At 50.6% G+C, this 27,850-nt stretch overlaps 1 protein-coding gene across 1 annotated transcript in view; it reads left to right on the top strand.

Annotated features, from left to right (window-relative positions):
• Window positions 1-492: 492 nt before the first annotated feature.
• Window positions 493-27,850, top strand: part of LOC120933619 (claudin-15-like) — a 46,380-nt gene continuing 19,022 nt past the window's right edge. The window contains exon 1 of the mRNA XM_040346922.1: window positions 493-1,379. Coding sequence (XP_040202856.1) covers window positions 1,163-1,379 — 217 coding nt within the window. The 5' untranslated portion in view covers window positions 493-1,162. The remainder of the gene's footprint in view (window positions 1,380-27,850) is intronic.

Raw genomic sequence — 27,850 nt, 5'->3', positions numbered from 1 at the left:
TCAGAAGTACAGCACTACAACAAACCGAGAAAATTAAGTGAATGAATTTTGCGCCCTCAGAAGTACAGCACTACAACAAACCGAGAAAATTAAGTGAATGAATTCTGCGCCTCAGAAGTACAGCGCTACAACAAACCGAGAAAATTAAGTGAATGAATTTTGCGCCCTCAGAAGTACAGCACTACAACAAACCGAGAAAACTAAGTGAATGAATTTTGCGCCCTCAGAAGTACAGCACTACAACAAACCAAGAAAATTAAGTGAATGAATTTTGCGCTTCGGAATTGCTACAGACGATCGGAATTTCCGATCTGCATTTTTTCCGTCTGAAAATTTGAGAACCAGCTCTCAAATTTTTGTTGGTGGGAAATTCCAACAGGAAAAGTCAGATGGAGCCTACGCACGGTCGTAATTTCCGACCAAAAGCTCACATCGGACTTTTCTTGTCGGAAATTGCGACCGTGTGTACGGGGCACAGATGCATCCTATCACTGTACATTGTGTATCACCTATCCCTGGCTATAAGGTGTGCAGACAGATCGCTGCAGGGTAAGGAGGAGAGGGAGGAGGAGAATGACTTCACACCTTCACAATGTTCCCTGTATACCTAAAGTGAAGCAGCGCAAACATAACACACATCTCTCTGTCTACCTGGATGCCAGCAGGTAAGAGAAATCTCTAAGAAGACAATAGCACAAGTTACCAAAAGGAGATCAAAAAAGGCATTCAAGTATAGGGAATTCGGATCCACCAAAGACACGGGGGACCTGTACAGATCAACAGACCACCGGTTCTGTGGTCATCAAAAGCCCAAGAAGACTCAACAAGAAAAAAAAAAAAATCACGTTTAGAAAAGCTGGTGGAGATGATACCGTGACAGTAGACAGTAGGGTCAACGTTGCAGTACAGGGGTCATTGTCAGAAAGGTCACAGTGAACCACACTAGATAACCTCTCAGTAGAGGAGGTCGGCAGCACAATCCCGGAAATACAGTGGGAAAAACGCAACAGGAAGACCCAAAAGGACAAATGGATTGCCAACGGTGAAAAGTTGAAAGAAATACCCAACAGGACAAAAATAAAAAAAATAAACATTTTTGTTGGAGTACTGAAGAAGTAAGAAAAGTTTAAGTTGTGGGTTGTTCTTTCAACCACCCTTAAAAATGTCAATGATCGTGGAGGCGACGGGATTCTTCTTTGGGGTCATAGGCTCCATCATGTTGGGCATCGCGCTCTTCGACGCAAACTGGAGGGTGTCTTCGGATGACGGAAGCGTGATCATCACCTCCGTCCTGTTTGAGAACCTGTGGATGAGCTGTGCCACCGATTCCACCGGAGTGTACAACTGCCGAGAATTCCCGTCCTTGCTGGCTCTTTCAGGTAAGAAGGGTCTTCTACGCAGAGGTGGCAGGACAAGTCCATTATGAATCTACAGCAGGGATCTCCAAACCATAGCCCACGGAATGCTTGGGTAGGGCCATTCTCTTACGTCGTCGCTAGTCGGTTTTGCCCGTCGCAAACTTAAGCCTGCTATTTCATGGCTTAGATTTAGACCAGCCATGTTAAGGTATGGCCATCGTTCCCGCGTCGAATTTCAAATTTTTTTTTTTTTTGCGTAAGACGTCCGGGAATACGAAAGGGTGTAACGCGCGTCGCTGTTCAAAAAACACGTCGGGGCGCCGTAATTTTGCGCAAAGCACGGCGGGAAATTTCCTAATGGAGCATGCGCAGAACGTTCGCCGCGGGTACGCGCCTAATTTAAATGGTACACGCCCCATTTGAATTAGGCGGGCTTGCGCCGGACGGCTTTACGCTACGCCGCCGCAAGTTTACACGCAAGTGCTTTGTGAATCAAGCACTTGCGGCGGAGTAACGTAAAGGGGATACGTTACGCCGCCGTAATTGTTCGTGAATCTGCCCCTATAACTTCAATAAATAAACGCGTATTGCGATTTTTTTTTTTACCAAAAATATCTAGAAGAATACGTATCGGCCTAAACTGAGAAAGAAATTTCGTTTTTTTTTTTTTATATTTTTGGATATTATTTATTATAGCAAAATGTAAAAAATATATTTTTTTTTTCAAAATTGTCGCTCTTTTTTTTTTGTTTATTGCGCAAAAAATAAACGCAGAGGTGATCAAATACCACCAAAATAAATCTCTATTTGTGGGGAAAAAAGGACGTCAATTTTGTTTGGGTGCAACGTCGCACAACCGGGCAATTGTCAGTTACAGCGACTCAGTGCAAAAATGTCCCGGTCATTGGGCAGCCAATTCTTCCAGGGATGAAGTGGATAGAGCAGCAACTGTCAGGGCTAGATTCAGAAAGACTTACGACGGGCGTATCAGTAGATACGCCGTCGTAAGTCCGAATCCACGCCGTTGTATCTTTAAGCGGTATGCTCAAATTGAGATACGCTTAAATGTTGCTACGTCATTTACATATTCTCGGCGTAAATCGACGTACACGCCCCTAGCGGCCAGCGTAAATATGCAACTAAGATACGACGGCGTAGGAGAGTTACGCCGGTCGTATCTTAGTTGCATATTTACGCTGGCCGCTAGGGGCGTGTACGTCGATTTACGCCGAGAATATGTAAATGACGTAGATACGCCTATTCACGAACGTACGCTCGCCCGTCGCATGTAAGATACGCCGTTTACGTAAGGCGTTTTCAGGTGTAAAAATAAACCACCAAAAAGATGGCGCAGCCAATGTTAAGTATGGACGTCGGATCAGTGTCGAACATTCCACGTTTTACGTTGTTTGCGTAAGTCGTCCGTGAATGGGACTGGGCGTAAGTTACGTTCACGTCGAAAGCATTGAGTATTTGCGACGTAAGTTTGAGCAAGCGCACTGGGATACGTCCACGGACGGCGCATGCGGCGTTCGTTAGGCGCGTCATTTACGCGAGGTCACAATTCATTAGCATACAACATGCCCACTACCGCCTACTTTCAATTATGCGCGCTTACGCTGGCCCATTTACGCTACGCCGCCGTAACTTAGGACGCGAGTTCTTTGTGAATACTGTACTTGCCTCTCTAACTTACGGTGGCGTAGCACATATGAGATGCGCTACGCCGACCTAAAGAAGCGCCGTCGTACGTGAATCTACCTCTCAGTGTTTAGGTGCAAGTATGAGGAGGAAAATGTAGAAAACTGATCTTAAGTAACCCTACACAGTTATACCAATTCATTGAAGACCTGTACTGATGAAATACGCGGGCTGCCAACTGAAATTACTGGTTGCCCATCATTCTGATCCACTAACTTCAGCACTTTACGAGTCATTGATCCAGAGCAGGAATTCAGTTCAAGAGTTCTGGCTTCAGTCTGACTTTGATCGCTGCATGCTTGTTCTGGCATGTAACCCAGAGGGTATGGAAGTCTGGTGACCAGCCAAGGTCGGCAATGCCAGCTCCTTTGTGCTCCTCTCAGTCCAGGTTCCATTTCTTGCATAAATCCAGGTGTAACTGGTACTTTATAAGCAAGCTGTCCACTGAGCTAATGGCAGGTGGATACTTGGGTGTGCAATTCACTGAAAATGAGGTGCTACCAGGGCTGTCTTAATGAGAGGGCACACCTGGGCACTGCCCAGGGGCCCCAGCTGCATGGGGTGGGGGGCCCCTGCACTTCCCCAAAGCAGCTGGTCCTTGAGCCCACGCTGCCCCGGAATTGGGGACCTCATGATGGCACCGAGAGTAATGTATGCACAGGGGAGGCAGACTGGCAGTGCTGTGCAGAATGATACTAATTATTTCACAGCCAGCAGGGAGGGGCAGAGTCGGTGCGCCAGTGATGCTCTGACCCCGCCCCATGCAGCTTGAATGCTCAGGACTTGAAGGAATGGATGTAGAGAGGCCACAGTGTAGAGGGTATCAGGGATGTAGTGGGGTCACAATACAAGGGGTATCTTATGGTATATGGTTGCAGTTCTGGGGAGAATATCTAGGTTGTAGAGGGGTCAGAGTGCTGGGAGGGGGGGATATCTGGGGTGTAGAGGGGTCAGAGTGCTGGGAGGGGGGGATATCTAGGGTGTAGAGGGGTCAGAGTGCTGAGGGGGTTATCTGGGGTGTAGAGGGGTCAGAGTGCTGCAGGGATATCTGGGGTGTAGAGGGGTCAGAGTGCTGGGGGGATATCTGGGGTGTAGAGGGGTCAGAGTGCTGGCGGGATATCTGGGGTGTAGAGGGGGTCAGAGTGCTGGGGGGATATTTGGGGTGTAGAGAGGTCAGAGTGCTGGGGGGATATCTGGGGTGTAGAGGGGTCAGAGTGCTGGGGGGATATCTGGGGTGTAGAGGGGTCAGAGTGCTGGGGGGATATCTGGGGTGTAGAGGGGTCAGAGTGCTGGGGGGATATTTGGGGTGTAGAGAGGTCAGAGTGCTGGGGGGATATCTGGGGTGTAGAGGGGTCAGAGTGCTGGGGGATATCTGGGGTGTAGAGGGGTCAGAGTGCTGGGGGGGTATCTGGGGTGTAGCGGGGTCAGAGTACTGGGGGGGATATCTGGGGTGTAGAGGGGTCAGAGTGCTGGGGGGACATCTGGGGTGTAGAGGGGTCAGAGTGCTGGGGGGATATCTGGGGTGTAGAGGGGTCAGAGTGCTGGGGGGATATCTGGGGTGTAGAGAGGTCAGAGTGCTGGGGGGATATCTGCGGTGTAGAGGGGGTCAGAGTGCTGGGGGGATATCTGGGGTGTAGAGGGGTCAGAGTGCTGGGGTGTAGAGGGGTCGGAGTGCTGGGGGGATATCTGGGGTGTAGAGGGTCAGAGTGCTGGGGGGATATCTAGGGTGTAGAGGGTCAGAGTGCTGGGGGGATATCTGGGGTGTAGAGGGTCAGAGTTCTGGGGGGATATCTGGGGTGTAGAGGGGTCAGAGTGCTGGGGGGATATCTGGGGTGTAGAGGGGTCAGAGTGCTGGGGGATATCTGGGGTGTAGAGGGGTCAGAGTGCTGGGGGGATATCTGGGGTGTAGAGGGGTCAGAGTGCTGGGGGATATCTGGGGTGTAGAGGGGTCAGAGTGCTGGGGGGATATCTGGGGTGTAGAGGGGTCAGAGTGCTGGGGGGATATCTGGGGTGTAGAGGGGTCAGAGTGCTGGGGGGGGATATCTGGGGTGTAGAGGGGTCAGAGTGCTGGGGGGATATCTGGGGTGTAGAGGGGTCAGAGTGCTGGGGGGATATCTGGGGTGTAGAGGGGTCAGAGTGCTGGGGGGATATCTGGGGTCTAGAGGGGTCAGAGTGCTGGGGGGATATCTGGGGTGTAGAGTGGTCAGAGTGCTGGGGGGATATCTGGGGTGTAGAGGGGTCAGAGTGCTGGGAGGGATATATGGGGCGTAGAGGGGTCAGAGTGCTGGGGGGATATCTGGGGTGTAGAGGGGTCAGAGTTCTGGGGGGAAATCTAGGGTGTAGAGGGGTCAGACTGATGGGGGGATATCTGGGATGTAGAGGGGTCAGAGTGCTGGGGGGATATCTGGGGTGTAGAGTGGTCAGAGTGCTGGGGGGATATCTGGGGTTTAGAGGGGTCAGAGTGCTGGGGGGATATCTGGGGTGTAGAGGGGTCAGAGTGCTGGGGGGGATATCTGGGGTGTAGAGGGGTCAGAGTGCTGGGGGGATATCTGGGGTGTAGAGGGATCAGAGTGCTGGGGGGATATCTGGGGTGTAGAGGGGTCGGAGTGTTGGGGGGATATCTGGGGTGTAGAGGGGTCAGAGTGTTGGGGGGGATATCTGGGGTGTAGAGGGGTCAGAGTGTTGGGGGGGATATCTGGGGTGTAGAGGGGTCAGAGTGCTGGGGGGGATATCTGTGGCGTAGAGGGGTCAGAGTGCTGGGGGGATATCTGGGGTGTAGAGGGGTCAGAGTGCTGGGGGGGATATCTGTGGCGTAGAGGGGTCAGAGTGCTGGGGGGATATCTGGGGTGTAGAGGGGTCAGAGTGCTGGGAGGGATATATGGGACGTAGAGGGGGTCAGAGTGCTGGGGGGATATCTGTGGTGTAGAGGGGTCAGAGTGCTGGGGGGATATCTGGGGTGTAGAGGGGTCAGAGTGCTGGGGGGATATCTGGGGTGTAGAAAGGTCAGAGTGCTGGGGGGATATCTGGGCTGTAGAGGGGTCAGAGTACTGGGGGGATATCTGGGGTGTAGAGGGGTCAGAGTGCTGAGAGAGATATATGGAGCGTAGAGGGGGGTCAGAGTGCTGGGGGGATATCTGGGGTGTAGAGGGGTCAGAGTGCTGGGGGGATATCTGGGGTGTAGAGGGATCAGAGTGCTGGGGGGATATCTGGGGTGTAGAGGGGGTCAGAGTGCAGGGGGGATATCTGGGGTGTAGAGTGGTCAGAATGCTGGGGGGATATCTGGGGTGTAGAGGGATCAGAGTGCTGGGGGGATATCTGGGGTGTAGAGGGGGTCAGAGTGCAGGGGGGATATCTGGGGTGTAGAGGGGTCAGAGTGCTGGGGGGATATATGGGGCGTAGAGGGGTCAGAGTGCTGGGAGGGATATCTGGGGTGTAGAGGGGTCAGAGTGTTGGGGGGGATATCTGGGGTGTAGAGGGGTCTGAGTGCTGGGGGGATATCTGGGGTGTAGAGGGGTCAGAATGCTGGGGGGATATCTGGGATGTAGAGGGTCAGAGTCCTGGGAGGGATATATGGGGCGTAGAGGGGGTCAGAGTGCTGTGAGGGACATCTGTGATGTAGAGGGGTCAAAGTGCTGGGGGGATATCTGGGGCGTAGAGGGGGTCAGAGTGCTGGGAGGGATAAATGGGGTGTAGAGGAGGTCAGAGTGCTGGGGGATATCTGGGGTGTAGAGGGGTCAGAGTGCTGGGGGGATATCTGGGGTGTAGAGGGATCAGAGTGCTGGGGGGATATCTGGGGTGTAGAGGGGGTCAGAGTGCTGGGGGGATATCTGGGGCATAGAGGGGTCAGAGTTCTGGGGGGATATTTGGGGTGTAGAGGGGTCAGAGTGATGGGGGGATATCTGGGGTGTAGAGGGGTCAGAGTGCTGGGGGGATATCTGGGGTGTAGAGGGGTCAGAGTTCTGGGGGGATATCTGGGGTGTAGAGGGGTCAGAGTTCTGGGGGATATCTGGGGTGTAGAGGGGTCAGAGTTCTGGGGGGGATATCTGGGGCGTAGAGGGGTCAGAGAGCTGGGGGGATATCTGGGGTGTAGAGTGGTCAGAGTGCTGGGGGGATATCTGGGACGTAGAGGAGGTCAGAGTGCTGGGAGGAATATCTGGGATGTAGAGGGGTCAGAGTGCTGGTGGGATATCTGGGGCGTAGAGGGGGTCAGAGTGCTGGGGGGATATCTGGGGCGTAGAGGGGGTCAGAGTGCTGGGGGGATATCTGGGGTGTAGAGGGGGTCAGAGTGCTGGGTGGGATATATGGGGCATAGAGGGGTCAGAGTGCTGGGAGGAATATCTGGGATGTAGAGGGGTCAGAGTGCTGGGGGGATATCTGGGGCGTAGAGGGGTCAGAGTGCTGGGGGGATATCTGGGGTGTATAGGGGTCAGAGTGCTGGGGGGATATCTGGGGTGTAGAGGGGGTCAGAGTGCTTGGTGGATATCTGGGGTGTAGAGGGGTCAGAGTGCTGGGGGGATATCTGGGGTGTAGAGGGGTCAGAGTGCTGGGGGGATATCTGGGGTGTAGAGGGGTCAGAGTGCTGGGGGATATCTGGGGTGTAGAGGGGTCAGAGTGCTGGGGGGATATCTGGGGTGTAGAGGGGTCAGAGTGCTGGGGGGATATCTGGGGTGTAGAGGGGTCAGAGTGCTGGGGGGATATCTGGGGTGTAGAGGGGTCAGAGTGCTGGGGAGATATCTGGGGTGTAGAGGGGTCAGAGTGCTGGGGGGATATCTGGGGTGTAGAGGGGTCAGAGTGCTGGGGGGATATATGGGGTGTAGAGGGGGTCAGAGTGCTGGGGAGATATCTGGGGTGTAGAGGGGTCAGAGTGCTGGAGGGATATCTGGGGTGTAGAGGGGTCAGAGTGCTGGAGGGATATCTGGGGTGTAGAGGGGTCAGAGTGCTGGAGGGATATCTGGGGCGTAGAGAGGGTCAGAGTGCTGGGGGGATATCTGGGGTGTAGAGGGATCAGAGTGCTGGGGGGATATCTGGGGTGTAGAGGGGGTCAGAGTGCTGGGGGGATATCTGGGGTGTAGAGGGGTCAGAGTGCTGGGGAGATATCTGGGGTGTAGAGGGGTCAGAGTGCTGGGGGGATATCTGGGGTTTAGAGGGGTCAGAGTGCTGGGGGGATATCTGGGGTGTAGAGGGGTCAGAGTGCTGGGGGGGATATCTGGGGTGTAGAGGGGTCAGAGTGCTGGGGGGATATCTGGGGTGTAGAGGGATCAGAGTGCTGGGGGGATATCTGGGGTGTAGAGGGGTCGGAGTGTTGGGGGGATATCTGGGGTGTAGAGGGGTCAGAGTGTTGGGGGGGATATCTGGGGTGTAGAGGGGTCAGAGTGTTGGGGGGGATATCTGGGGTGTAGAGGGGTCAGAGTGCTGGGGGGGATATCTGTGGCGTAGAGGGGTCAGAGTGCTGGGGGGATATCTGGGGTGTAGAGGGGTCAGAGTGCTGGGGGGGATATCTGTGGCGTAGAGGGGTCAGAGTGCTGGGGGGATATCTGGGGTGTAGAGGGGTCAGAGTGCTGGGAGGGATATATGGGACGTAGAGGGGGTCAGAGTGCTGGGGGGATATCTGTGGTGTAGAGGGGTCAGAGTGCTGGGGGGATATCTGGGGTGTAGAGGGGTCAGAGTGCTGGGGGGATATCTGGGGTGTAGAAAGGTCAGAGTGCTGGGGGGATATCTGGGCTGTAGAGGGGTCAGAGTACTGGGGGGATATCTGGGGTGTAGAGGGGTCAGAGTGCTGAGAGAGATATATGGAGCGTAGAGGGGGGTCAGAGTGCTGGGGGGATATCTGGGGTGTAGAGGGGTCAGAGTGCTGGGGGGATATCTGGGGTGTAGAGGGGTCAGAGTGCTGGGGGGATATCTGGGGTGTAGAGGGGGTCAGAGTGCAGGGGGGATATCTGGGGTGTAGAGTGGTCAGAATGCTGGGGGGATATCTGGGGTGTAGAGGGATCAGAGTGCTGGGGGGATATCTGGGGTGTAGAGGGGGTCAGAGTGCAGGGGGGATATCTGGGGTGTAGAGGGGTCAGAGTGCTGGGGGGATATATGGGGCGTAGAGGGGTCAGAGTGCTGGGAGGGATATCTGGGGTGTAGAGGGGTCAGAGTGTTGGGGGGGATATCTGGGGTGTAGAGGGGTCTGAGTGCTGGGGGGATATCTGGGGTGTAGAGGGGTCAGAATGCTGGGGGGAAAGCTGGGATGTAGAGGGTCAGAGTCCTGGGAGGGATATATGGGGCGTAGAGGGGGTCAGAGTGCTGTGAGGGACATCTGTGATGTAGAGGGGTCAAAGTGCTGGGGGGATATCTGGGGCGTAGAGGGGGTCAGAGTGCTGGGAGGGATAAATGGGGTGTAGAGGAGGTCAGAGTGCTGGGGGATATCTGGGGTGTAGAGGGGTCAGAGTGCTGGGGGGATATCTGGGGTGTAGAGGGATCAGAGTGCTGGGGGGATATCTGGGGTGTAGAGGGGGTCAGAGTGCTGGGGGGATATCTGGGGCATAGAGGGGTCAGAGTTCTGGGGGGATATTTGGGGTGTAGAGGGGTCAGAGTGATGGGGGGATATCTGGGGTGTAGAGGGGTCAGAGTGCTGGGGGGATATCTGGGGTGTAGAGGGGTCAGAGTTCTGGGGGGATATCTGGGGTGTAGAGGGGTCAGAGTTCTGGGGGATATCTGGGGTGTAGAGGGGTCAGAGTTCTGGGGGGGATATCTGGGGCGTAGAGGGGTCAGAGAGCTGGGGGGATATCTGGGGTGTAGAGTGGTCAGAGTGCTGGGGGGATATCTGGGACGTAGAGGAGGTCAGAGTGCTGGGAGGAATATCTGGGATGTAGAGGGGTCAGAGTGCTGGTGGGATATCTGGGGCGTAGAGGGGGTCAGAGTGCTGGGGGGATATCTGGGGCGTAGAGGGGGTCAGAGTGCTGGGGGGATATCTGGGGTGTAGAGGGGGTCAGAGTGCTGGGTGGGATATATGGGGCATAGAGGGGTCAGAGTGCTGGGAGGAATATCTGGGATGTAGAGGGGTCAGAGTGCTGGGGGGATATCTGGGGCGTAGAGGGGTCAGAGTGCTGGGGGGATATCTGGGGTGTATAGGGGTCAGAGTGCTGGGGGGATATCTGGGGTGTAGAGGGGGTCAGAGTGCTTGGTGGATATCTGGGGTGTAGAGGGGTCAGAGTGCTGGGGGGATATCTGGGGTGTAGAGGGGTCAGAGTGCTGGGGGGATATCTGGGGTGTAGAGGGGTCAGAGTGCTGGGGGATATCTGGGGTGTAGAGGGGTCAGAGTGCTGGGGGGATATCTGGGGTGTAGAGGGGTCAGAGTGCTGGGGGGATATCTGGGGTGTAGAGGGGTCAGAGTGCTGGGGAGATATCTGGGGTGTAGAGGGGTCAGAGTGCTGGGGGGATATCTGGGGTGTAGAGGGGTCAGAGTGCTGGGGGGATATATGGGGTGTAGAGGGGGTCAGAGTGCTGGGGAGATATCTGGGGTGTAGAGGGGTCAGAGTGCTGGGGGGATATCTGGGGCGTAGAGAGGGTCAGAGTGCTGGGGGGATATCTGGGGTGTAGAGGGATCAGAGTGCTGGGGGGATATCTGGGGTGTAGAGGGGGTCAGAGTGCTGGGGGGATATCTGGGGTGTAGAGGGGTCAGAGTGCTGGGGGGATATCTGGGGTGTAGAGGGGTCAGAGTGCTGGGGGGATATCTGGGGCGTTTCAAAAAAGGGGAAGCTCTGCTTGTCTGCCTCCTACCTACTTGATGTCTGTTTACCTGCACTGTCTCTTGTAGGGGCCCCAGAGCATTACTTTGCCCATGATGCTATTAAGATGGCCCTGGGTGCTACTGGTCTTCCTTTAAAATGGATTTATCCAGACCCACCTCAAACAGTATGACATCTCTTGTAATAGAAAAAAGCATGACAGGTCCTCTTAAATATGAGATCTGGGGTCAAAAGGACCTCACATCTCATATTTACACTAAAATGCAATAAAAAAAATATGTTGTTTGAAAAAAAAAAATTGCTTTAACCACTTAAGGACCACCGCACGACGATATACGTCGACAAAATGGCACGGCTGGGCACAAGGGCGTACATGTACGTCCCATTTGATAACCCAGCCGTGGGTCGCGAGCGCGGCAGCGTGCTCGCGACGCGGTCCGAAGCTCCGTGACCGAGCCTGCGGACCCGATCGCCGCCGGTCTCCCGTGAATGGTCACAGGAGCAGAAGAACGGGGAGAGGTGAGTGTAAACAAGCCTCCCCGTTCTTCTCTGTGGCTTGTCACTGATCGTCTGTTCCCTGTCATAGGGAACGACGATCAGTGACGTCACATGTCCAGCCACGCCCCCCTATAGTAAATCACTCCCTTAGGGCACACTTAACCCCTCCAGTGCCCCCTAGTGGTTAACCCCTTCACTGCCAGTGTCATTTTCACAGTAATCAGTGCATTTTTATAGCACTTTTCGCTATATAAATGACAATAGTCCCAAAAATGTGTCAAAATTGTCCGATGTGTCCGCCATAATGTCGCAGTCACGAAAAAAATCACTGATCGCCGACATTAGTAGTAAAAAAAAAAAAATATATTAATAAAAATGCCATAAAACTATCCCCTATTTTGTAGACGCTATAACTTTTGCGCAAACCAATCGATAAACGCTTATTGTGATTTATTTTTTTCAAAAAATATGTAGAAGAATATGTATCGGCCTAAACTGAGGAAAAAAAATGTTTTTTTTTTATATCTTTTTTGGGGGATATTTATTATAGCAAAAAGTAAAAAATATTGTTTTTTTTTTTTTTCAAAATTGTCACTCTTTTTTTGTTTGTAGCGCAAAAAATGAAAACCGCAGAGGTGATCAAATACCACAAAAAGAAATCTCTATGGGAAAAAAAGGACGCCAATTTTTTTGGGGGGCCACGTCGCACGACCGCGCAATTGTCAGTTAAAGCGACGCAGTGCCGAATCGCAAAAAGGGGCCAGGTCCTTTACCTGCATAATGGTCCGGGTCTTAAGCGGTTAAAGTGGTTGTACACCCTTTTACCTACAGGTAAGCCTAGATTACGGCTTACCTGTAGGTGCTGGAAATATCTCCTAAACCTCCACGGTTTAGGAGATATTTACAATAGATCCGTGCACCCATGTCTAAAGGTGGTCATGCCATGACTGGCGGCTCCCACGCGCACTCCGACCAGTCAGAGAGCCGAAGTTCGCGGCCTCGGAAGGAAGAGGGGTGAAGCTGAACACTCGCTGCTTCCACTGCGCTCTGGTGCCCTACCGGTGGAGGGCACCAGAGCGTTGTGGGAGGGGGGCCCCCTCACTCGCCACCGATAAAAATCTTGATCTCGTGGGGAATCCGCCGCAGAGACCACTTTTATCTGAAAGCCAACAGCCTGCTAGGGTGATCACTAGGGTTGTCCCGATACCGATACCAGTATCGGTGTCGGGACCGATACAGAGTATTTGCGGGAGTACTTGTACTCCCGCAAATACCCCCGATGCCTAAATAGAATACTTGCCCGCAGCCGCATATCGCAAATCCGCCGCTGCCGCGTTAATCACCGTGCGGCGAACATTACAGGCACCTTTAGTTTGAATAGCTGTTTTGCCCGCCGCGCCGTGTATAGACACTCCCCCTTGGATGGATCTGTCCAATCCCGAGCAAGGGGGAGTGTCCTTTACACGGCGTGGCAGGGGAAACAGCTATTCATTTCAAACGAAAGCTGCCTGTAATGTTCGCCGCACGGTGATTAACGCGGCGGCGGCATCATCATTAGGTATGGGGGACATGGCTGGATATATGTGGGGGGGACATGGCTGCAATATGTGGGGGGGACATGGCTGCATATATGTGGGGGGACATGGCTGCATATATGTGGGGGGACATGGCTGCATATATGTGGGGGGACATGGCTGCATATATGTGGGGGGACATGGCTGCATTTATGTGGGGGGACATGGCTGCAATATGTTTGCGGACATGGCTGGATTTATGTGGGGGGACATGGCTGCATATATGGGGGACATGGCTGCATATATGGGGGATATGGCTGCAATATGTGGGGGGACATGGCTGGATATATGTGGGGGGACATGGCTGCATATATGGGGGACATGGCTGCATATATGTGGGGGACATGGCTGCATTTATGTGGGGGGACATGGCTGCATTTATGTGAGGGGACATGGCTGGATATATGTGGGGGTACATGGCTGGATATATGTGGGGGTACATGGCTGGATATATGTGGGACATGGCTGCATATATTGGGGACATGGCTGCAATATGTGGGGGGACATGGCTGGATATATGTGGGGGGACATGGCTGCATATATGGGGGACATGGCTGCATATATGTGGGGGACATGGCTGCATATATGTGGGGGACATGGCTGCATATATGTTTGGGGACATGGCTGGCTATATGTGGGGGGACATGGCTGGCTATATGTGGGGGACATGGCTGCATATATGGGGGACATGGCTGCATATATGTGGGGGACATGGCTGCATATATGTGGGGGACATGGCTGCATATATGTGGGGGACATGGCTACATATATGTGGGGGACATGGCTGCATATATGTGGGGACATGGCTGCATATATGTGGGGGACATGGCTGCATATGTTTGGGGACATGGCTGCATATGTTTGGGGACATGACTGCACATGTTTGGGGACATGGCTGCATATGTTTGGGGACATGACTGCACATGTTTGGGGACATGGCTGCATATGTGGGGGGACATGGCTGCATATATGGGGGACATGGCTGCATATGTGGGGGACATGGCTGCATATATGTGGGGGACATGGCTGCATATATGTGGGGGACATGGCTGCATATATGTTTGGGGACATGGCTGCATATATGTGGGGGGACATGGCTGCATATATGTTTGGGGACATGGCTGCATATGTTTGGGGACATGGCTGCATATATGTGGGGGACATGGCTGCATATATGTTTGGGGACATGGCTGCATATATGTGGGGGGACATGGCTGCATATGTTTGGGGACATGGCTGCATATGTGGGGGACATGGCTGCATATATGTTTGGGGACATGGCTGCATATGTTTGGGGACATGGCTGCATATGTTTGGGGACATGGCTGCATATGTTTGGGGACATGGCTGCATATGTTTGGGGACATGGCTGCATATGTGGGGGACATGGCTGCATATGGGGGGGACATGGCTGCATATGGGGGGGACATGGCTGCATCTGTGGGGGGACATGGCTGCATTTGGGGACACATTTAAAAAAAGTATCGGTATCGGCGAGTACATAAAAAAAAGTATCGGTACTTGTACTCGGTCCTAAAAAAGTGGTATCGGGACAACCCTAGTGATCACATTTCCAAACTACCATTCAGGGACACCCCCCCTTCCCAAAAATCAGTTTGTGCTGTAACGAATCACAGCACAGTGATTGGACACAAGAGGCGGGATTTATGATTTTTCCAATCACAAGCAGGGGGCGGGATTGTGCTGCTCCAGGCATTCCTGGTCAGGACAAGTACTGTCAGTGAGTAAAGCGGTGATGTGGCGGCTTTTTGTGGTGGGCATCAGATTGGCCCAGGGGGTGGCTGTGTCAGTTTCATTCCGGGACACTGTATTTTGCTGGAATGAAGGTTCCCGGGACAGACCTGCAAAATGCGGGACTGTCCCGGGCAATCCGGGACACGTGGTCACCCTACCACCCGCTGAAGAAGAGGATACCGGGGATATGGTAGCTAGCTGCTGTCATAACAACGATATTCCTCTTCAAAGTGCCGACTTTTAACAACGGCGGGCGGTCCGGAAGTGGTTAAACCTCATCTGCCATTTAGCTGCCCACTTGTGTATTTGTCGCTCTTTTTTTTGCTTGTAGTGCAAAACAAAAAAACCGCTGAGGTGATCAAATACCACCAAAATAAATCTCTATTTGTGGTAAAAAAGGACGTATATTTTATTTGGGTACATCGTCGAGTGACTGCGCAATTTTCAGTTAAAGCGACGCAGTGCCAAATTGTAAAAAGTGCTCTGGTCAGGAAGCGGTTAAAGTAACGCAGTGCCGTATTGCAAAAAATGGCCTGGTCATGGGGGGGTAAATCTTCCAGAGGTCACGTGGTTAACAAATTAACAAATGGTGTATTTCGGCCTGTAATTGCTCAATTTTTCAGAAAAATTGTTTGGGAAGAATCGTTTGTACTTCCAATGTTTGGCACATTGTACTGAAGGCCAGCTGATGATAAATAGCCTTCATTGTCGCAGACAGAACTCGGCGAGGAGAACGCGGAAAGCGGAGATTTCATTGGTGTTTTATGATCTTGTGTTTGGCTCGGGGCACATGGAGGATTTCTAGCTGTGCCAGGTGTTGCAGCAACGTGTCCCAGAAGACAGAGGACCATTGTGGAACTGTGAAAGTCATCCGTGCTCAGACCCGTGGGTGACACTCCGCTGGTATTACTGCTGTAGACATGCTATCATTATGGCGATTCAGTGGTTAACCAATCATTTATCACTCTGGGAACTGTCGCCATGTCACGTGGTGAGTCTGATGGATCAACCACTACAACACCGGACACTTTCACCCCCTTCCGGCCCAGGCCAATTTCCATTTTCTAGCGCTGTTGAAGTGTGAATGGCAATTGCGCGGTCATGCAAAACTGTACCCATTTGATATTTTTATCAAATGGGCTGCGCCACCTAGGGAGCAGCTTTATCTTTACGCCGGCCTATTTCTTACGTAAACGGCGTAACTAATTGCGACGGGCGCACGTACGTACGTGAATCGGCGTATCTTGCTCATTTGCATATTCTATGCTTAAATTGACCGAAGCGCCACCTAGCGGCCAGCGTAAATATGCACCCTAAGATATGACGGCGTAGGAGACTTACGCCGCTCGTATCTTAGCCTAATTTAAGCGTATTTGGTTTCCAGAATACGCTTAAATTTACGACGGCGCAGATTCAGAGTTACGATGGCGTATCTACTGATACGCTGGCGTAACTCTTTATGAATCTGGCTATCTGCCTCAGCTTGGCGGTGCTGTGAGCCCATTCTGTTGTACTGGGGTGTTCTTCCAGCCCTGGTGCTGCAGGTGGCAGCAGTAGAGTCAAGGTTTGGGTGCTCTTCCCAGCAGCCAATCACGGGTTTTGTCCTCGCTGTGCATGCTGGGAGGGGTATTTATGGGGCAGACACCATTGGTTCTGGGTTCATCTTTGTCCAGTGTGGCACCCACCTTTAGAGTGGTCACATCACGGCACCCAGGCGTTATGGCCTACCTGGCCGGGGCATGCGTGCCACGGGGTGTTCCTGGTTCCCGGGGCCATGCTGACCCGGAGCATCTGAACAGCGACAGGGACCCAGTGAGTGACTGGGTTCCCATTCTTGAGGATCCCAAGCTGTACTGCTGTTCGGTGGGGAGTCGGTCTGAGGAGCGCCATTGAGAGGCTGGCGGTCCAAAAGGGCCTGGATAAACCACCGGGGATCAAGGTAGCCGGACACCGAGGGATTGATCACCTGTCGGTCGGTACCTGGGCGAGAAGCTGAAGGAGATCCAGACGTAACTAAATCAAGGAGGCATATCTCCAATAATCCAACCCAGAGGGGACCTGTGGCAGAGGTATCTTCTGAGGCTCATAGAGAGGGGTCTGTGGCAGAGACTTCCTCCCAAGTTCAAGTTCACCAAGGAGGGTCTGTGGCAGAGACTTCATCCTATAATTGTCCGAGTGATATTCTGGCTGCCAGGTCAGTGAGAGAGGCCTGTCCGGGTACACTAAACCCACTCTGGCGGGAGTGGTGAAGAGAAGTGTTACGTTTGGGAGCAGGACTGTTTCCTATCATTACGCCTGAATCCGCTATTCTCCATTCTTCTTCAACTTTACTTTCCTCACCACAAGTTTACTGTTTTTACCCGGCTGGGTAATAAAGAGCACAGCAAAGAGCACCTGTCTGGACATTCCTTTACTTCTACTACATGCAATACGCATCATTCACCCCTAGGAATTTCAGAGGAGCCACGAGGTAACACGCCGCCCAAAAAAATCCAGCAGCTCCACTGGAGGTAATGCTACACTAAATAAACACAAAAAGGCCAACATTTTTGAATTTTTTTTTTAATAATTATTTGTTTCTGTTATAAAACTGAAAATAACACATTTTTTCTCTTCACTGATGTGCGCTGATGAGGCTGCACTGATGAAGCGGAACTGATGAGGCGGTACTGCAGGGCACTAATGAGGTGCCACTGTTGAGGCTGCACTGATGTGCACTGTTAAGGCTACACTGATGAAGCGCCACTGATGAGGCGGTACTGATGGGCACTGATGAAGCAGCACTGATGAGGCGGTACTGATGGGCACTAATGAGGCAGTACTGATAGGCACTGATAAGGCGGTACTGATGTCCACTGATAAGGCTACACTGATGAAGCGACACTGATGAGCCGGTACTGATGGGCACTGATGAAGCAGCACTGATGAGGCGGTACTGATGGGCACTGATGAGTTTGCTCTGATGGGCACTGATGAGGTTTCACTGATGAGGCTGCACTGATGAGGCAGCACTGATGGGCACTAATGAGGCTGCACTGATGAGGCGGTACTGATGGGCACTGATGAGGTGGTACTGATAGGCACTGAAGAGGCTGCACTGATGAGAATAAATTTGGGGCCAATCACACACACCCCCCGATGATATGGCATGATGGATAAGTATCTGCCTGTATTTCTCAGCATTGAGGACACCATTGATCCTGACCAAATCTCCAACTCCATTTGCAAAAATGCAGCTCCAAACTTGCAAGGAACCTCCACCATGCTTCACAGTGGCCTCATCAGCCCAGAGCACCTGCTTTCTTCTTTCCGGACCTTCTGGCGCTTGGTTCAAAATCCTGTGTCTCTGATGGTATGGAATGGGCAACTTGCACATCTGTAAAGGCACCACCAATGCTGAAAGATATACCCAGGTCTTGCATATTTCAGCATCTATGACAACAGCATGGCTTCATAGTACAAGAGTCCAGGTGCTTAACTGGCCTGCCTTTAGTCCAGACCTTTCCCCAATTGTAAATATTTTGCGCATCTTGAAACAAGAAGACCCAGGACTGTTGAGCATTTAGGATCCCATATCAGGCAAAAATGGGACAACCTTCCTCTCCCAAAACTCTAGCAACTGGACAACTCCGTTCCCAGACCTTTGAGTGTTGCTGCACTGTGCTAAACATGGCCCCACCCCAACTTTTTTGAGGCATGTTGCTGTCATCAATTTCAAAATTACCTTCTTTTTTTTCTTATAATGGTCCATTTTCTCAGTTCCGAGTTCCGAGCGGGACTTTCGTTGTTCCGGGTGGAAATCATATGACATCCTCCGGCAAGGAGCCTCGTGCGCGCCCGTGTGTCCATCGTCACAGCTGATGTCTGATCACTGCCCGCTGCTAGTACCCTGTGATCGCTGTGACTGATCACAGCAGATCACATGACAGTTGTAAACAATGGATGGCTTCTTTTCATGCCATGCATTGTTACAATTGTGTTGTTACCAGTGATTGATCACAGTGATCACATGGTACAGACAGAACCAATCACAGCCCATCTGTACCATATGATTAGTTGTGGGCAATCACAGCTAATCACAACAGAACAAACTGAATGGATCAAATTAGTTCAGTTAAATGCTTGCTTGTAGCAATCAGAATGTGTAAAAAAATTCAAATAAATCCTGATCACTTCCCCAGAGTAGTACAATGTTACTATGGTAACATTATGTTGCTCTGGTCGCAGTGTGTTAAAAAAAAATGTAAAAAGAAAGACAAATAATGTAATGAAAAATTGAAAAAAATATATATATATTTTTTTTTTTTACTGTCACCAGTGATTACTGCCACACCAGTTATATGATGACACTGTACTGCACCAGTGACAACATGTAAAAAAAAAATGTGAATTTGTTTTTTTACATTTTATTTTCCAGAAAAGTACAACTTTCAAAAAACTCACCATGCCTCCTACTGAATACCTTGGACTGTCTACTTTCCAAAAAGGGGGTCATTTGGGGGATATTTGTACTGTCCTGACGTTTTTTGGGCCTCAAGAAATGAGAAATCAGTACATCTGGATTGATCGGTTTTCACATATATCCCATAATTTATGGGGCAGATCCACAAAGAAATTACGCCGGCGTATCTCTTGATACGCCGCGTAATTTCAAATTTTGCGCGTCGTATCTTTGTTTTGTATCCACAAAACAAGATACAACGGCATCTCGGCTAGATCCGACAGGCGTACGTCTTAGTACGCCGTCGGATCTAAGCTGCAATTTTTCGGCGGCCGCTAGGTGGAGTTCCCGTCAAAATCCGCGTAGAGTATGAGAATTAGCTAGTTACGGCGATCCACGAACGTATGTCGGCCCGTCGCATTTTTTTACGTCGTTTGCGTTTGGCTTTTTCCGGCGTATAAATAAAGCTGCTGTTATGAGGCGTACTCAATGTTAAGTATGGCCGTCCTTCCCACGTATAAATTTGAAATTTTTACATCGTTTGCGTAAGTCGTTTTCGCGAATAGGGATTTGCGTAGAATGACGTCAACGTCGTAAGCATTGGCTGGTTCCGGTTTAATTTCGAGCATGCGCACTGGGATACCCCCACGGACGGCGCATGCGCAGTTAAAAAAAAACGTAGTTTACGTCGGGTCACAACGTATTTACATAAAACACGCCCCCATTACATCCATTTGAATTAGGCGCCCTTGCGCCGCCAGAGATACACTCCGTCGCTGTAACTTTCGGCGCAAATTTTTTGTGGATTTGAAAAAAAAAAGATAAGTTACGGCGGCGTAGTGTATCTTAGATACGCTGCACCTGGCGCAAAGGTACGTGGATCTGCCCCTATAACTTTCCTACATGCTAAATAATATACACAGATTTTTGTTATATTCAACAAAGAAAAGTAGCTAAATACATTTTGGGCTAAATTTATTAAGAAAATATTTTTATTTGCAAAATTGTATAACACAAACAAAGAAAATCACCTTTTTTTTCTCTGTATGTTTGCAATTATTTAGTAAATACACACGGGCACACAAATGTTGTCGGAAATTCCGATCGCCAAGAACGCGGTGACGTACAACACTATGACGAGCCGAGAAAGATCAAGTTCAATGATTCCGAGCATGCGTAGGATTTCTGTGCGTCGGAATTGGCTACAGAAGATCGGAATTTCCGAGGAGAGATTTTGTTGTCGGAAAAATTGAGAACCAGCTCTCAAACATTTGTTGTCGGAAATTTCGAGCATGCACACGGTGGGATTTTCCAACAACAAGCTGACATCAAACATTTGTTGTCGGAAAGTCCGACCGTGTGTACGCGGCATTAGTGTCAGTGGGTGTAAACAATGCTTCATATTTGGTATCGATAGGAGGAAATGCGACCTAATGTTGGTGTCAGTGGGAGGAATCGTGCCCCATAATTGGTGTCATTGGGAGGAATAGTATGTCATCACTGGTGTCAGTGGGAGGAATAGTGGCTCATTGTTGGTGTCAGTGGGAGGAATAGTGGCTCATTGTTGGTGTCAGTGGGAGGAATGCTGGCTCATTGTTGGTGTCAGTGGGAGGAATAGTGGCTCATTGTTGGTGTCAGTGGGAGGAATAGTGGCTCATTGTTGGTGTCAGTGGGAGGAATAGTGGCTCATTGTTGGTGTCAGTGGGAGGGATAGTGGCCCATTGTTGGTGTCAGTGGGAGGAATAGTGGCTCATTGTTGGTGTCAGTGGGAGGAATAGTGGCTCATTGTTGGTGTCAGTGGGAGGAATAGTGGCTCATTGTTGGTGTCAGTGGGAGGAATAGTGGCTCATTGTTGGTGTCAGTGGGAGGAATAGTATACCATCACTGGTGTCAGTGGGAGGATTAGTGGCTCATTGTTGGTGTCAGTGGGAGGTATAGCACCCCATCATTGGTATAAGTGTGAGGAATTTAATACCTCATCATTGGTAGGAAGAATAGTACACCATCACTGGTTTGAAGACCACTGATCTAGATCAATGAGAACCTTCACCCGTGTACAGTACATGTGGTTGGATACACATAACAACACTCATTAGGGACTCAATCCCAATTTCAAAATATTTATAAATTAAAACGTTCACTTAACCACTTCAGCCCCGGGAAAGGATTTGCCCCCTTCCTGACCAGGCCCTTTTTTGCGATACGGCACTGTACCACTTTAACTAACAATTGCGCGGTCATGCGATGCTGTACCCAAACAGAATTGATGTCCTTTTTTCCCCACAAATAGAGCTTTCTTTTGGTGGTATTTGATCACCTCTGCGGTTTTTATTTTTTGCGCTATAAACAAAAAGAAAGTGACAATTTTGAAAAACACAATATTTTGTACTTTTTGCTATAATAAATATCCCCCAAAAAAGTAAAATGTAATTTTTATTGTTATGTTTTTTACTAGTAATGGCAGCGATCTGCAATTTTTATTGGGACTGCGACATTGCGGCGGACAGATTAGACACCTTTGACACTTTTTTGGGACCATTGACATTTACACAGCGATCAGAGCTAAAAATAGCCACTGATTACTGTGTAAACATCACTGGCAGGGAAGGGGTTAACACTAGGGGGTGATCAAGGGGTTAAATGTGTTACCTATGTGTGTTTCTAACTGTGGGGGGGTGGGAGTGACTGGGGGAGGAGACATTTTTGTTCCTACTTAGTGGGAACACACAATCTGCCTCTACTCCCCTGACAGAACCGGGATCTATGTGTTTACACACACAGGCCCAGATTCTTAAAGGACTTACGACGGAGCAGCGCCATGTACGTCGTCGTAAGTCCTAATCTGGCCCGTCGTATCTATGCGACTGATTCTTAGAATCAGTTACGCATAGATATCCATTAGATCCGACAGGCGTAGATACGCAAATTCCTGAACGTACGCGCGGCCAATGCAGTAAAGTTATGACGTTTACGTTAGGCTTTTCACAGCGTAATGTTGCCCCTGCTATATGGTGGCCTAAGTGGCGCGCAACAATGTTAAGTATGGCCGTCGTTCCCGCGTCAAAATTTTAAAAAGTTACGGCGTTTGCGTAAGTCGTCAGTGAATGGGGCTGGACGTCGTTTACGCCGAAGCCAATGACGTCCTTGCGACGTCATTTGGAGCAATGCACACTGGGTAAATTTCAGGGACGGCGCATGCGCAGCTCCTTCGGCACGGGGACGCGCTTCATTTAAATGATACACGCCCCCTACCTGCCGAATTTGAATTCCGCCGCGTGATTTACGCTACGCCACCGCAACTTTACAGGCAAGTGCTTTGTGAATAAAGCACTTGCCTGAAAAACTTGCGGCGGCGTAATGTAAATCGGATACGTTACGCCGCTGCATAGATACACCAGTCTACGAGAATCTGGCCCACAGATCCCCGTTCTCGTTCTGTCAGGAGCGATTGCTGGTGCCTCGGCGGACATCGCGCCTACTGTAGCGTCTTAAAGAGCCGACATACAACTATGTCGAATTGCACAGCCGTGCCAATCTGCCGGCTGGTCGGCAAGCGGTTAAAGTGTCTGACAGGTTCACTCGAAGGTTCATTTTGCAAACTCAACAGCTGCTGTCATTGGACAAACCACCATGGGCATGACGTCCGTGGGGTCAGCAGTTCTAAGGCTTGAATCATGACAACGGTGGTAATGCCTGGGGTATAATTACAAAACATCTTATTCAAAACAGACTTTGCAAGCATGACATCTCATTTGGAAACAATAGCATTAGCTATACCTGAGGGGGAGTGGTAATCCGATTAATAATGAGTATCAAAGAATCATGAACACCTGCCAGGGGTGTTAAAGGTGTCATTATCATTAGTTGTGTAGACAGAGGATTACAGGAGATGATTACGGGCTGGCCTGGATGCATGGCGCTTCTCCAGCACATTCCACTTTAGGCCACAAGAGAATGGAGAGCTGTTCGTTCATACTTCCTCTACCCGTCCAGTTTGGCTCTTCTTGCCCAGCCCCACCTAACCCCACTCAGATTTTGCCCCTCGGCCCCGATAAGCAGAGCTCTGTATAAACACAGGTAAGTGAGTGAAGGGAGAAAAAGAAATAGAGACAGAGAAGGGGGTCACGGGGAACCAAGGGCACTACCATGTCAGCAGTATGCTTTCTAGAGTTGGAATGTGATAATATGGTGGGCCCAGACACAGCAGATGCTCTAAAGATAGTTTGGATACTGCTGGGATGCTGTGAAGGCTTTGATGGCACCTTGTGCAGGACACTGGCACACAAGGGAACACGGGAACCCACCAGTGCAGAAGCCAAGCCAAAGTTAAGGCAATCCAGAGTCAGCAACAGCAGGGTAGAAGGCAGGAGCAGGGTCAGAAGCTAGGCCAGGGTCCATGTCAGACAGGCAATAAAGGTACCAAATCAGCAGGCAGATGACAAAGTCAGGACACAAGCCAAAGTCTGCAACAGGAGATCTGGATGGATACAGCGAAGTCAGGAGGCAAGCCGAGTCAAACACAGAGTAGCAGATCGCGGGTCAAGTCATGAGTCACAGAAGCTGACGACCACTTAGCAGTTCTCCTTAGTTATTCTGTGCTTTAAATAGGGCTCTGGGCACCAAAAGACAGTGCTGAGCGTGCATGCTAATTAACAATAATGCATGGACACGTGCACATCTCTAACTATGCATGGGAGTACTAGTTGGAGTACGCTCATGGACAGATATCAAGGAAGGCTTGTTTGTAGTACAGATGTTGCTTCAAGGTGCATATGTGTGTGCAGGCCAGCAAGACCCATGTCGATGTGCGCAGGCATGTGCACATGCACATTGACTGGGTGCACGTGCACCTGTCACTGACACAGGCGCCAATTGGACTATTTAGTATTATACTAAGTATTTTCTTCAAGCATCATCCACGCTTCTCTGCTGGGTCCCTGGCTTGGCACTCCCGAATACTTCTCAAGCTTCACCCCACTGGCCTGCTTGGTCCCTGACTTGACACACAAGGCTGTTCTGCAAGCATCACCTCCGCTGGCTGGGTCCCTGGTTTGACACTGGCTGAAGTTTTCCAATTCTTCAGTGTCCCCGGTTGGTGAGAATACTGCTCTGGTGCTTGCTTCAGTTACTCACTGTGGTCCCTGCTAATAAAGTGGTTGGTCCCTTAGTGGCGACTAGGGTGACCACATTTACAAACTACCATTCAGATGGGTAAAAAATACACGTAAAAATATTTAAAATAGCCGGCATAAAAGTTTCCCAAGCGATCCCCTGTGCTTTCGGGGTCACGTGGAGGTGTGGTGACGTCAGTGCGTAGCACCGCCCTAAGTCTAATTCTGCATACACACGACCGTTTTTCGGGTTCTAAAAAATTAAGTTTTTAAGAGTCTAGAAAAGGACGCAGGTGACGTCACAAAGCTCCTCCCCCGTACGCACATTACGTCCGATTGGACTTCGAAGTCCAATCGGACGTAATGTGCGTACGGGGGAGGAGATTTGTGACGTCACCCGCGTCCTTTCCATTGCCGTTTGCGGCTGTACACCACGGCTACATGCCATGCTTTTTTATGGTTTTAATCTCATTCGCTATACCAGACGGTAGTCCTCCAGTGGATTTCCCTGTGCCTATTGTCCAGTCCAGGATTTTTGCTGTATAGTGAACTTTTTTACCCTTGGAATAAAATACAAACAGTCTACACTGAGATCGTGTTTTCTGTTGTTTTTTCATATCTGATCGGATTACTTGCCACTCTGCTGGATCCATCCGCATCTTCTCTCCTATGCTGAGACCAAGCTGTTTTGACCGGTTGATAATGCTAATGACCTTGGGATATATTACCCTTGATTCACTTTAGCGCAACTTAATTTTCTTATACATTTATTTTTGCATGCTATCACATGTTTTATTGTGTCGCAGCTTGGCTACATTATCTATCTTCTTTACATTAGCGCAGTATTTGCCTTTTCAATTCCAGACTAAGGGCTCTTTCACACGGAGCGGACCGTTTCTGGGTCCGCTCCGTGTGTCCGCCAAAGCTCAGCGGGAATCCCCGCTGAGCTGTCGGCGGATAGGGCGGTCCCCGCACACAGTGCAGGGACCGCCCTGTCTCTGCTCCGCTGTCCCCTATGGGGGACCGGATGCAGACGGACCGTCTGTCCGTCTGCATCCGGTCCGTTCCGCCGAACTGAAGAAAAATAGGGTTTCTTCCGTTCGGAAAAGCGGATCCCGACTGACGCGGATGCTAGCGGATGCTCCATCCGCTAACGGACGAGTTCCCATAGGGATTCATTACAAGTCCGTTAACGGACTTGTAATGAACGGACGAACGGTCCGCTGGTGTGAAAGGACCCTTAGGGTGAACTCAATTGATCTCCAACAATGTGCCAAGGTAACTACACCTGGCAGGTAAATTTAGGAGCAACCCTGCCTAAACATCAGGGTGCTACAGCCACATTCTTGGGGCCCACCAGAGTATCTCCAGCGGGCCAGTCCACCCATGGTCAGGGCTGAGTAATGTAGATTTATTTATGCGCTCCTTCTGCTACATTGATTATGTAACCTATCTTAAAGCGGTGGTTCCCCCTAAAACACATTTCTAACAATAGATTCGTAAGACCCGTTACACTGCGGGTAGGCAGGCTTTTTTTTTTTTTTTTTTCGTACATACCGAGATCTCGGCGTCTCGTCCCTTGGCGGTGGGCGTTCCTATTTGATTGACGTTCCTCGGACGGGCGAATACGTGACGTCACGACTTTCCGACAGAAGCCGAACGTCATTGCGCATGCGCCGTATAGAGTCGGCTCTATACGGCACCTGCGCAGCGACGTTCGGCTTCTTTCGGAAAGTCGTGACGTCACGTATGCGCCCGTCCGAGGAACGTCAATCAACTAGGAACGCCCACTGACAAGGACGAAACGCCGAGATGTCGGTATGTACAAAAAAAAAAAAAAAAAAGCCAGCCTACCCGCAGTGTAACGGGTCTTACGAATCTATTGTTAGAAATGTGTTTTAGGGGGAACCACCCCTTTAAGTGTCAGAATTGAGGCTGTTAGTAGTGCTGGAAGATGTAATTTCCTGAACGTATTGAACACCTGACTAATCTTATGTCCTCCAGGGTATAAAGGTCTAAGAATGCCATAATGAGGTGGCAGATTTTATGATGCCAAGACATTGGTATGAAGTGGTACCGGCTTTTAACACGGGCCATTAGCAGCGATGTCAATCACAGTTACAGAAACATTCATTCCGTCCCAATGTATACTTACATCTTATCACATCGGAGGTTTGCCGTTCTGAAAGTGGAGAGGTTTTCAATGAGGCAATTCATCGGAATAAGTGCCGCTTAATCCTTCTTCTTTACAGGACGGCACGTACTGCATGAGCTGTTGAAGTGGCAGCTTCACCTACAGTTCTTTTACCGATGGAGCATGTATACTTTCAGCGTGTTGGCAACCCTGGCACAATTTTCTTGATTGGTCATATGTGGGCGTTGGAGGAATGAATCATCTGCTGGCTTTATCTTTGGCCCCGTACACACCAGCAGATCTGTCCGATGAAAACGGTCCGCGGACCGTTTTCATCGGACATGTCCGCTGCCGGATTTTGGTCTGATGGCTGTACACATAATCAGAAAAAAATCCCAGCGGAAAACAAACGCGGTGACGTGTCGCGATGTGGCCGCGCTGTCGCCGCGCCGATGACGCGGCGACGTGCGCGACCCTGGAAGGTCAATGCTTCGACGCATGCGTCGAATCACTTCGACGCATGCGAGGGATGGCAGCCGATCGGACGTGTCCGGCAGGGCCGGACTGGGAATGAAAACCAGCCCTGGAATAATTTCTACCAGCCCCATAGTGTTATTATACCAGCCCAACAGCATAACGTCATTATTTTCTTGTTCATTAAAGGGAAATCATACATTTTAAAGCACATTTGAAGAGTGTATTATGTATAGATTCGACACATATGAAAGCATATAGGGATATATGTACAATATATATATATATATATATATATATATATAATATATATAGAGAGAGAGATAGAGGAGAGAGAGAGAGAGAGAACGAACAGTTAAAAGAGGTAGCTTAAAGCAAAATTTCACCCAAAAAGTGATGTTCTGCTTGTCTGCCTTCTCCCCCTTTTGGCACTTTAAAAAAAATGTTGTGGGTTGATTGGGGGCAACCCAAGCAGGACAAGCCCCCCCCCCCCCCCCTGCAGCTTTCTGGTTACACGGCACAGGCCCCAGACCAGGAACATTTCAAAAGTGCATCGCAGTTTGCACATGTACAGTGGGAATCTGGCTGTAAAGCACAGCTGGTTTTCCAAGGGTAAGCATTCCAGTGCCGGAGCCAGAGGACCAACAAAGAGCCAGCTTGGGTAAAGAGTGCTGAATCCTTACAGGTAAGTGTCCCATTATTAAAGGTCTGCAGCTACAGGATTTGTAGCTGCTGACTTTTAATTATTTGTTTCATTGCTGATGGGGACACTGCTGATGGGGACACCAATGATGGGGACGCTGCTGATGGGGGCACCGCTGATGGGGACACTGCTGATGGGGACACCAATGATGGGGACGCTGCTGATGGGGGCACCGCTGATGGGGACACCGCTGATGGGGACACCAATGATGGGGACGCTGCTGATGGGGGCACCGCTGATGGGGACACCAATGATGGGGACGCTGCTGATGGGGACACCGCTGATGGGGACACCAATGATGGGGACGCTGCTGATGGGGGACACCGCTGATGGGGACAGCCGCTGATGGGACACCAATGATGGGGACG

Source organism: Rana temporaria, chromosome 3 (genome assembly GCF_905171775.1).
Source record: "Rana temporaria chromosome 3, aRanTem1.1, whole genome shotgun sequence".
NCBI classification, from domain to species: domain Eukaryota; kingdom Metazoa; phylum Chordata; class Amphibia; order Anura; family Ranidae; genus Rana; species Rana temporaria.
This window is presented reverse-complemented; position numbering and strand designations above follow the sequence as displayed.